Consider the following 11,627-nt stretch of genomic DNA (forward strand, 5'->3'; position numbering starts at 1 on the left):
CTGCTCAGCCCCTTGAGCATAGCTGCAGAAGAGACTGCTCAGCCCCAAGAGCATAGTCACAGGAAGTTCCATGGACCGGCCTTACAACCGCTCAGCCCCTTGAGCAAGGTTACAAGAGCAGTAGCTCAGCACCAAGAGCAACCACCTAAGTACCAGGAAAATTAAGGTATGAGAAGTTCCCCCTCTACCGGGGGTAGATCTCACACCTGGGAAGGGAACCTCCCTCGAAAGAGAAGTTACCTACCCCTGGAGGCGAACCTCTTTATCGTTCTAAGATGAACTGAAGAGCTGACTGTTGTCACGGGAGAACTTCTATGAGAAGGGCTACCGCCCATGACGATATCCTAGAGAGACGGCAGCGACAGCAGACTCCCCAGGCATAAACAGGACAGCTCTGCTTCGTTGGCACACTTCAGACAAACGAAGAAAAACTGCATAGTTAACTGAGAAAATAAAGTTAAATAATCATTTAACAGAAATTCCCATGGGAGGAACTCCGAAGAGTAACCCCGAGGGAAAAGCAAAACAAGAATTAAAAATTAAGTATGCGCCCTCCTCCCCCACTGACATTCACGGGAGAAGGGGGAGGGCGGAGAACTTTAACAAAAAACAGAATTATAACAATTATAATTATGTAACTGATTTTTGAATGTTCACAAATAGTAAGAACCACTGACTCCTGAAGGGAAGTGTTTCCCAGAAGCTGAGAAGTTAAAAATACAATTAGATTTCATTAAAAATAATTGAGGCAAATAAAACGGAAAAGCAACTCAGCCCGCAACGGGAAAGAAGTTTCCTTAATAGTACGTAGTAGTAGTAAAGGGTGAACGACCTCGAGTAGAGAGAGAGAACGTAGTCAAACTAAACTCTCACATTCCCTTCGCTGAGAATCCAAGTTCCCCGTAGGAAAGGAGGAACAGTGCAGATAAAAGATGAATGAAGAAAGTCCAGCGATGACGATTCCCCACGGCGGACAAATTAACAGAAAGCCGAAGGAAACGACCGAAGGACCAAGAGGGAGAAGAAAACTTACTACATTTCTATACACAAAAATATATACATAAACATAAAGAATGTTTATATATACTGTATATTACAAGTATAAGAAAAAGTAAGTAAAAAGACAAAAAGCATTATTGGCTGTCAAATAGCGAGGGTGAAAGCGGACACGTCCGCTCACCACCCTAGCTAAAAGTAAAGTGAGCTCATCACACAGGTGTGTGAGGGGAGGGGGGGGTTTAGCAAGCTACCCCTCCCTACCCCCCGCTAACTAGCGATGGGGGTAGCAAACCCTCGTTAAAATTCTAATGGCTCGTCATTTCAGCTACGCGAAAGTAATAACCCATATTAAATAGCGTGGTTTGTATTTCAGTTATGGAACAAATTTGTTAGTTGGTTTGATAAAGAATGTCAAAACTTATGATGAGCACTAAGGTTCTGGAAAGAATCTGTCAATAAGGAATGGTATCCCCACCACAGGAACACGAGGGGCCTCACCAATGCCGTTAATATGGCAATAAGGACCATTAAATTCATAAAATTTGATGCTTTGCCTGGGTCTGAAGATGGGACTTCGAGGGAAGCAGTAAGTGTTATTTCAGAAGGTTCTGCTTGCGCAGATGACTACGGAAAATCTTTCATTACTATAAGGGATGAAGAGCCTGGAGACATACTGTATATGTCTAGAACTGGACACTGATTGGGTAGGCTCCTGTTTAGGGATAATCTCGGCACTTATATTCTTTTCTAGAACGTCTTTACGTTCCCATTGAAACTCAGACGTATAATCAGAGGGGTGTGAGGGAGATCTGGATTGGATTATTCACAATATCCTCTTTTTGCAGAAACCAACTAATAATAAGAGGGCGGAGGGTTTTACTTTCTATTCAGATGATGAGTGTTGAGCACTACATTTCTGCAATCTGTAATCACTTTTATAAACATCATCCATTCTACAACATAGCTGCAATTAAGTGTCACAGGGGAGCTAGTCCTCTGGTGTTTACATGCTTGACACATGATATTGTGAGGCAGTTGGAACCACATTTGGAAAAGGAGGATAAAGATCCCTACCGCGATTTCTCTCATTAGATGGAGGCCAAGATCTAACCTCTAACACTGCAGATTCCTCGTCATAATTTGGAGGTTTAGATCTATGAATCACCAATGAGCGGTTGCCACCATTCATAATCACATTCGGCAGGACATGTAATGGTGGTAGCTCGTTCAATTGGCACACCAAAAGGAGAACGCGTATAAGAGTGGCACATTAAGGTAAGCCATGTGCACTAGGCAACATGACATATTCAAGCACATACACTTGTGAATGCTTCTCTGAAGTTTTATGAGAAAGCATAAAGCATACACGGGGGTTGTTTGTGGTACTGCGGATGCACAGCTGGTTAGCACTAGCACTGAGGCGATAAAACAAACTGCTGATCTTTATGCCCAGATGATTTATTAGAGAAGCTGACCCTGTGAAACCCTGTGGGGTACCAGGGAAGCTTACTGATTTTCTAGGGGAGCTTGTTTCACTACTTCCCTCTTGGAGGAAGCTGTATGTGTTAGGCCACTGGTGGGATCACAGGAAGAGCTTGTGCCTTTGAAGGTCAAGTTTATGGATGATGGGAATCATCCAAAGCCATAGGAGGCGTATGGGGCGACACATTTCGGGGCACTCGTCTAATGATGCAGCGTACGATTTGGTGTACGCTGTAGACACTTTTCTTATCTATAAAAGGGAAACCTCTGGTCCCAATCTACCATTATCAACTGATCATAACTTAAAACACTAAATTGGAGGAGATGGAGAACGAGTAAGGTTCTCAAACTATGGAGATTTCAAAGACACTTCTACGGAGACATTATCCTCAGTTTGTAAAACAGCAGATGCTACAGGGTTGTGATCACTCATGGTATTCTCAGCCTCACTAAGAAGGGCAAGAGATACCACATCAACGAATTCACTAACAAAGGATTGGCCGTCATCCTTCGTTATCGCAGTATAGGGAAACTCCGATAATGAAGGACTAGATGGCAAGTTCAGGGCTGGAAAATGAATGCTTCAGCTTCTCTCCTTTCGAGGAAGAAGCTGTTGGCAGGAAACAACGCCGCTTAGCTTTTTCTTCCTGCAACTGTTATACTTTCCTCTTTGTGAAAAAGACCATTCCTTGCAAATATCACAAGGGTAATCCATCTTACATCTCTTTCGCCTGCATAAGGGATGAGGCTCAATTTCTACATGGTTCATGAAGGTGCCACAAGGATGACCTTCAAGACAATCACAGGTTTGCATAAACACTGGTTTAACACTCATCCTGAGGAAGAGAGCAAAAGTTCCACACAAATCATTGAGAAAGGTCAGTAACAGGCAACTATTCATCCCGGCGACCAAGAGCTAAGTAGCTGCGTATACGCTAGCATCATCTCACTGAAGCACAGGTAGGTACAGAGCAAACCAATACAAGGCTGCCATACCCCTGGCCGTAAGAGAGTGCACCAGACCTTATCCTATTTAAATGAGGGTTTATATCGGTATAGTTTTAAAGATATATCATTGAAATTTGGTATATAACTTATTTCCCCCATTTTTAAATTTTTATTTTTCTTATCATAATGAAAAAAATCATATCAAGCAAAAAATTACTTTTAGAAAAAAAAAACTCCATTTTATTGGAAATATGGAACTGAATGAAAATATAATTAAATGAATGACGAAAGTCTTATGTAATTTACATACATTACTTAATCCTACTTGAGAGGAACTCACCTTACGAATGGGAACAAGTACGAGCTTCAGGAATTTTTTTGTTCTTAAGTATTGCTGACTTGAGTAACATGATTTCTATCCTATAAATTATGTACCTCATATTGTATATATTGAAAGTAAAGGGTAAAAAAAAATTCACGGTAAGCCTCCAAATAATCCAAGATAAAATTTCAAACTGTATCTACATGCAAGCGGTTAACACTAGCCATAATCAAGAAATGAAGGAAAAAGTTGGCTACCAGTTGTCTGCCATATATAAAGGGCATAAAAAGACCAGGACTCCTAATAGGCAAACAATAATGGCTATATATACATAATTGGTCTGTGATGAACAAACATTATAACAAGAACCTTTGCACATGATTAAAAACAATCCAGGTTCTTTTTCATCATATACAGTACTGTACAAGCAAAGACAATCAGTAACATAATACATGAATCTATGTTAACTTATAAAAACAATTTCTCACTCTTTTGTAATTTAACATACACTCAAGGTTATGCATACCTGAACTTGACTTGGACTATTAAACATAGGCTCATGGATGTGCGTGTCATATACCACCAGAGTACGAGCATCTGGGCTTAAACGTAGGCGGACAAGCCGTGGACACCTCTCACTGAAATACAAATATATAAATGTTACACTGCTACGACTGTAGACACTGCAGGTATGTACACTTTTATACAAAGGAAAGAAGAAAAACAACCTAACATAAGATGGTGGGGCTTACCTAATTGGAGGAGATTTGACTCCACGACCACCTTTGACCTTAACCAAAATACTATAGAAGTGGTATTTACAATGTTGCATTTTAACCTCAACTTTGCAAATCTCCATCTGTCCATAGTTCAGAACAAGTTTCAACAACCAAATAAGCTTTAGTCCATAGAATACATCTACAGTCCGACCTCATTATCCATGGATTCACTACTACAAGAAATCATACATGCAAATTCACTTGTAAAAGAAAAATAGAATTCCAAAGACATATTACTACCAATTCTCCCACAGAAAATCACTACTTATTAAATTTCTTACTCAAATGGAATAATGGAATAAAAAAAGATCTGAACGTATCTAATGTTATTTCATGAAATCTTTTAAAGAGCTTTCTTTTAAAAATCACACAATTTTACCATAGACAAGAAGCATTATCAGATAATCAGATATCGTACCTAACATATTCTAATTGCATTATTTTTCAATAAAATTCACTTTTCCAAGAAAGGAAACTATTCAAACTTCTGATAAAATGAGATAAATTAAATCCTATAACTTTTCCCTCTTTGAGAGAGAAAAATAATTATATGTCAAGCCCTTTGTTTGTACAAGATCTAATCTTACTGTTGAGCATGGGAAAATATCCCAATTTTTTAAAGCCAAATGTATCTTTCTTATCTACTCAAACACGAGTCCTTTAATAGGAGTATGATTTCAGCATAGCTGGAAGACAACTGTTAAAATTTATAATGAAGCATCGGTAGTTACTGGCAGCTACCAGCACACCGAGTAGCTAATTTTACCTTCACCTAGGTCTTGTGGGGTGGTTGAGACAAGCAGTGAAACTTTAAGGACCTAGGTTTGTTTAGTTGGGAAAAATACAAATTACCGGTACTTTAAACTTATGTGACTTGTTTCTACACGAATACAAACCATCTTTTAATAGAATACTTCTCCTATGGAGGGAACAAGCCCCTACCACCTCCCGGGACTAGCCTCAGAGCACGTATCCTTCCGCCTGAGGTTAGCCTTCACAGAAAACGGAAGTAGGGTAAACTACACAAAACTCTGGTCGGATGAGAGGAGATTTCCAGGTACTCCTAAGAAAGTAGTTCGAGGTAAGTTTCCGTGTTGGAACAAACTTCCTTTAAGACGGATGGATTGGGATCTGGAACTATGCGTCCTTCAGATACAGTGTGCACATGAAGTCCCTTAGACGAACTGCTTGAATGACTGTGTCTGCCGTCTTCAGTTTAAACCAAGTCTGTTGTACAAACTTGTTCAGAGAGAGAGAGAGAGAGATGACTGGTCTCCGGCCTCCAGTCGCCTTTTTCACCAGAAACATTTGTCTGTAGAAGCCTGGGGACCCGTCCGCAACTTCTTGGAGGGCGTCCTTATGTAGCATGGTCTGGACTTCAGCCCTGATGGCCAGCTCCTTTGCGGATCCCTTCGCACAGAAGCTTAGATGCACTGGATCCTGAGTCAGAGGAGGGAAAGACTGAACGGGACGCGATACCCTAGAGCGATCACTTCAATAGTCTAGAGTTCTACACCGTGATGCTGCCACCTCTGCCAACGGCGCTACAGGCATCCTGACACAGGTGGTAGGTGAAGAGGAATGCCATTACTAATGGGAGTGACCACTTCAGCCACCTCCCTTCTTTCCTCTGAAGGACTTGCTCCCTTTCTGGCCTTTGGATAGAAAGGGCAGCTTAGACACCTTTGAAGGTCTGGAGGACCTAGAAGTTGACGGGTGAGAAGAGGAAGGTACTTGCTGAGTCTGAGATGACTAGGAAGGTCTACCATAGGGTCTCGATGTCATGGCCCTAGGAGGAGAGAATCACTCGACGATTTCCTCAATCTCTTCTGGAATGAAGAGAGAAGAACCATCAAGGGAGTTCCTGAGAAGAACCATCAAGGGAGTTCCTCAACCGGGAGACTTCCTCCTTTGGGCACCTACTTATGTAATTTCCCGATGACAGTATCCCTTCTTTTGAGCATGGCATTCGCACACAAGTTGAAAACATGGCGCGACAGGAACTCAAGAGTTCAGGCACCCGACAACAGGAAAGACTCCAAAGTCTTCCCGGCCGACTCCAAAAGATCCTGGGAGCAAACCATGCAGCCCAAGGATCCTAGTCATAGATCAAGTCACGAAGCAGCCTGCACGCGTACTTCCCGCCTCTCTCTATGTTCAGGAGCTCAACTGCCAATAAGGAGGCCCTCAGAGAGGAGAGGGTTTGAATCGAGAGACCCTTTGTTAGAGACACTACTGAAGGGTCGAAGGACATGGTAGAATAAGGTTCCTCTTCAATCTATTAATATTTCTTTGTAAAACAAAAGTGAAAAAAACCAAGAGGAGGAACCTGCCCTCAAGAAACTAGAGGTTCCAGGTATGTGGGCAACAGGTTTGCTTTTGGTGGCTGTCAAACCCTTGGGTCAGGACAAAGCGGCACTGGACCTGGAAGGCTTCTGGGTCTCAAATATTTCATCGAGAACCATATCCTTTCCCTCCTGGGTAGTGGAACCAGGAGTAGACAGCCTATTGATGGCCCTCATGCAAGCGAGGACAAGGCAAAAGGTGTGCTCCGACTTGCGCCTCTCTTGTTCAGAGTGGTAGTTCGGACTAGTTGCCTTTGGAAGATTCTCGTCATCGGAACCCAAGGAGTCGTCCACCTCCAGGCTCACATCCAGAGTCTGGGGTATGTCAGGGTCGTCAACTATATCACTAAGAGGGACCCGCCACAGGGGACCTTCTTTCTTACTCAGCCATATGAGCTTCCCTTGCCGCAGTGTTCTTGGGTTTCTTCTTGGTGTCCCTTGATTCCCTGCACACAGGACATTGCTCCGTGGTCTTGGGAGGGGGAACTTGCGAGATTTTCGAGGCTTTAGCAGTAGAAGCTGAAAGCTCCTACTCTGAAGGAGGTAAGGAAATCAGACGCTGGTTCGAAGGCAATACCTCAATCTCTTGAGGATTGATGGGATGGATGGTTATCTCCGTGGGTGAACTTAGGTCTCTACTCATCCTAGGACGAATGATGTCGGCGTGTGGAGGAGTTATGCCTCTCATCCTCCTTTTCTGTCTCTTGGTCATGGTTTCCCTTGCCTTCACTGGAGTAAAGGGTCGGTTGGCCATGTAGGAATCAGAAGCTTGAGGACCTTCTGCAAGCGATCAGGGTGGAGGTGATCCGCATGCTTTGTCCGACATTGATCTCCTTCTATGATCCTGACTCCCAACAGACGAACTCGACGAGGGTTCCAAAAGAATATCAAGGTCGCTTTGACTGGAGCAGTCGGAGGTTGTGGCGGTGGAGGAGCCACATTCAGACTTCAGCAGGGTGGTGAGAAAAGTACTCACCCATGCAGGTAGTTCTGTTCCTCTAGGTAAGCCCTGGACTTCCCTTGGAGGTCCTGGAGGAGAACGTACCAGGGGGGGGGGACTCTAGAAGAAGCTTCAGTCGATGCATGGGAGAGTCTCAGAGGCAGAAGAACACATTCCCTTGGTGGACGAGAAGGACTGTCCGGACTAATGAGAACCTTAGCGAACCTATTAGGCGGCTCCTTGAAACCCTCTGAAAAGGGTGTCAGTCTGCTGCTGGAGGTGGTAGAAACTGAAGGCCAGGGCGAAGGTGTTGGTACCGCACTTGTTCGTGGTTCCGACACATCTGCTCGTGAATAGCTCGCAAAATCGTTGATTTGCTCGCGAAAACGTGAGATTCGCCGTTGACGCGATACACAAGCAGAAGTGATCGCAACAGGAGCACAAGGAGTTACACAGAAAGAGGAAGGTCTAATGCCTTCCTGCTGCCTCGGAGAAGCACCTACTGTATGTCCGACAAAGTCGGCAGAGAAGACCTCCGAGTAGGAACAACTCTTATCGTTGAAGGACGTGTCGCAGCGGCCTGAGTTTTCAAGCATCGCATACGCAAGCGCTTTGCTAATACTCCCCAGGCAGTGAAGAGGACTAGAGGTTTAGCTGGATGCCTGTCTGAGGAGTGGCCATTCTCATGATCAGGTTCGGTTTGAGGTCATTTGGGAGAAGGTCGGGTTGAGGGGCTATGCGCTGATGGAGTGCGCAAGCGCCTACCTCTACCTCTAGATGAGGAACATCTAGACCTTGATCACGAACGAGCGGTATGTGATCGTAAACGGAAGCATCTAACTCTCATTCGAGAATGGCATAAACATTACATATGCCTTGCTAGTGAACGTGAGCGTCATTCTCATGAAAGGTATGAACGTGAATGTCGTTTTCGTGAACGGTACCCTCGCAAGCATGAACGCCGCCCTCGTGAACGGGGCAGGTTTGAGGAAAGCTATTAGATCAGTTGTTAATGGCTGTGCTTATCATTTTACACAAGCTTTGTGGAGAAAAGTTCAGGAATTGGGATTGCAAACGTTGTTCTGTAGGAGACGTGTATAAAATTGTAAAAAAAAAAAAAAAAAAAGTCCTTGCTTTGCCATTTTTACCCGACGATGATATTGAGGAAGCTTATAATGAACTTTCAGGGAAGGTAGGTGTAATTGGACCAGTAAGAGAATTTATGGATTACATAAAGGGAAACATGGTTGCATCATAGGATATGGAAAGTGGAGAACTGGTCAGTACTTGGGTGCAGTATAAGAACAAATAATAATGATGAAGGATGGCATCATAAACTAAACAAAGGCAACAAAAAAGGTAGCCACCCATTTTACTTGTTGATAAACTAGCTTTATTTAGAGGCTAAGAAAATATCTAATCAGGTTAAACTTGTCAAAGAGGGCAAACTAAAGAGGCATTAAAGAAAACAGGTAAAGGAAATTCAAGGGTGGATCATGGGTGTGAAAGGACTACAATGATATGAAGATTACAACTGGCAAACTTATAAAGAAGTGTGCCTATATATATGTGTAAGATCCTAATATGTGTAAATAAGGAGTAAAGCATGAGTTAATTTGGGTTGTGTTGAGTTATTTTTCATCATCCATGGTGGCCAAAGTTGCTTAACACTGGTGACTTTTGCTGTAATTTTACATTAAATGTACGCTCAGTAACAGGCGTTTATGTAAGGTCTGAATTAATGGTCCGAACCAACCAGTCATGAAGGGCCGAATCAGCCTTAATACAGGTCCGAAAGAGTCAGAAGGTCAGAATCAGCCGAGTCTGAATAAGCCATACCTTGGAAAAAATCAGACTCTATTATGTTTTTCACATTGAGCTATGGGTATAGGGATAATGCCGATACCTAATTGGTTCTTTGTTTCAAGCTTCTCTAATCAACTACAATTTTGGAATTTCCAGCGTTATTCCAGAAAAGTGGCTTCAGTAGCCAGTTTTTGTTTTGGTAAATTTTAAGCCAAATTTAAGTTACTGGAGTCATGGGTTTAGTTATTTTGGGTGGCATACCACATAAAGTAATCATTTCTACTTCTGCATTGTATCAAGAGCATTTTACGGTAATGTGAATATTTTATGGTTCCTAATACAGAGAGAAGATGGTTTATTAATAGGTTTGAAGTAATGTTTCAGGTAGAAATATGGAATGGGGGAATGCAGGAAAGGGTCACCATTGCAAGTAAATGAAGAGGACCCAGCACCCTAAAATAGGTTAGGTTAGATAGCTTCCCTTTATCGAAAAAAAAACAGCGTTTTCCCAAACCCAAAAACCCAACTTCCTACCAAGGGTCACCGTTATTGTTGTTCTATAAGGGGGTTCTATATTTTGGTAATTTCTTACAATATTTCTGATAGAAATACAGGTCAGATTCCTTTACTTATACAACTTTATGAAGAGAGATATTTTATTACCCAAATGTTTGTCCTGGTCTTAACTGTAGGCCTACATTCATACCTAAACCAAATATATTTACAGAAATCACCTCCAGTCTAGAGTTAACATGACTTTGAATTACCTGCATAACAAAATAAAACTAAGTTTGCTTTACAAAAGCAATTGCATAAAAAAAGAATCCTCCCTTATTGTTATACCGTAGGGTAAAACATTGGGTGGGGCTAATCAGATTCGGTAGGCTATCACGAAATACGTTGGAATTTCCTATATCATTGTTCAGAATCGTTACTGGTAAGCTAACAAGGTTGAAAAGACTGACAAAAAATAAGTTTATTAATTGGATGAGGGGTGGATGAAAGAATAAATCAAAAAATTCTGCACTAATGTTCAAGGTCACAAAACCCCTGGAAAAGACCGAAAACAAAGGGTTTTCAGATTAAGACCGTTAGTCTCTTTTAGGTTCTCAGAAATAATAAACTTGTGTTTTCCTCTAGAATTTCTTATTAGAGACATACTTACTCTTTGCCTGGACGACCTGGTCGCCCATTATCCACAGAACACTGATAATCCAATTCACCATATTTCAGTCGGAAATTAAGGTCCCTCATCTGATCGACAGTCAGGCAGTAGTTCTCAAGTTTAATCGCCTTTTTCAACAATAAACGGAGTCCATAAATCTCCCTGTGTCTCTCTATGGCTTTGTTCACATCCCTATAGCATATAAAGCTCCTACCCTTGTGCAAGGGAGCAAACTGTGCTAAATTAGGGACTTGCATCTTTCACAAACAACTCATTCGAGTAACTCTCGAGTCTCGTTCTCCGTTTCTCGCCTATGTTGCTGACAACTCTGACGAGCATAACTAACTTGTTCGAACGCACTAGCTCTTTAGTTTATTAAACTCTATAATCACAAAATAATTATATCAAATTGTATGATTTCCTCACTGTTTATATTTAAAGCATATTATTCTTTAAATTATAATCCTCAACTTTCATTACGATAAAATTATCGTCAGCCATCACAATATTCTCCCACTGCCAAGACCCAACCGAAGTCGCGGCCAATAAGAGCATTAAGATAGAAGCCAAACGAGGCGAACCGAAATGTTCACATTTTTTTTTTATTTCTTCATTTACTGAATTCACAGACAATCCATCTTCACTGAAACATTATGCACAAATGTGCATACCATTATCAGTCATAAAATTGGGAATACAAAGAGCTTTCTCTTTATACTATGAAGTTGAAAGCATACGTGACTGGACTGTGTAAAGTTGTTTCCTGTTAGAGTTGGGGGTAATGAAGGTAACCTACGAGTCCGACTCCTAGTTGGGAGAAAGTTGCCCCACACTCACGGTC

General features: G+C 42.0%; 1 protein-coding gene across 4 annotated transcripts in view; it reads right to left on the reverse strand.

The window, feature by feature from the left end:
* Positions 1–11,113, reverse strand: part of LOC137656378 (uncharacterized) — a 109,297-nt gene extending 98,184 nt beyond the window's left edge. For 3 of the 4 annotated variants that reach the window (XR_011046968.1, XM_068390565.1, XM_068390555.1), the window contains exons 1-2: positions 10,787–11,113; positions 4,278–4,389 (exon numbers count right to left, since the gene is read on the reverse strand). Coding sequence is in view for 2 of the 4 variants with exons in the window: in XM_068390565.1 (XP_068246666.1) it covers positions 4,278–4,389; positions 10,787–11,043 (369 nt within the window). In the remaining 2 variants the exon portion in view is untranslated. The remainder of the gene's footprint in view (positions 1–4,277; positions 4,390–10,786) is intronic. The other variant, XM_068390572.1, reaches the window with a different exon arrangement.
* Between the last annotated feature and the right edge of the window lie 514 nt (positions 11,114–11,627).

Source organism: Palaemon carinicauda, chromosome 1, assembly GCF_036898095.1.
Source record: "Palaemon carinicauda isolate YSFRI2023 chromosome 1, ASM3689809v2, whole genome shotgun sequence".
In the NCBI taxonomy this organism is placed as follows: domain Eukaryota; kingdom Metazoa; phylum Arthropoda; class Malacostraca; order Decapoda; family Palaemonidae; genus Palaemon; species Palaemon carinicauda.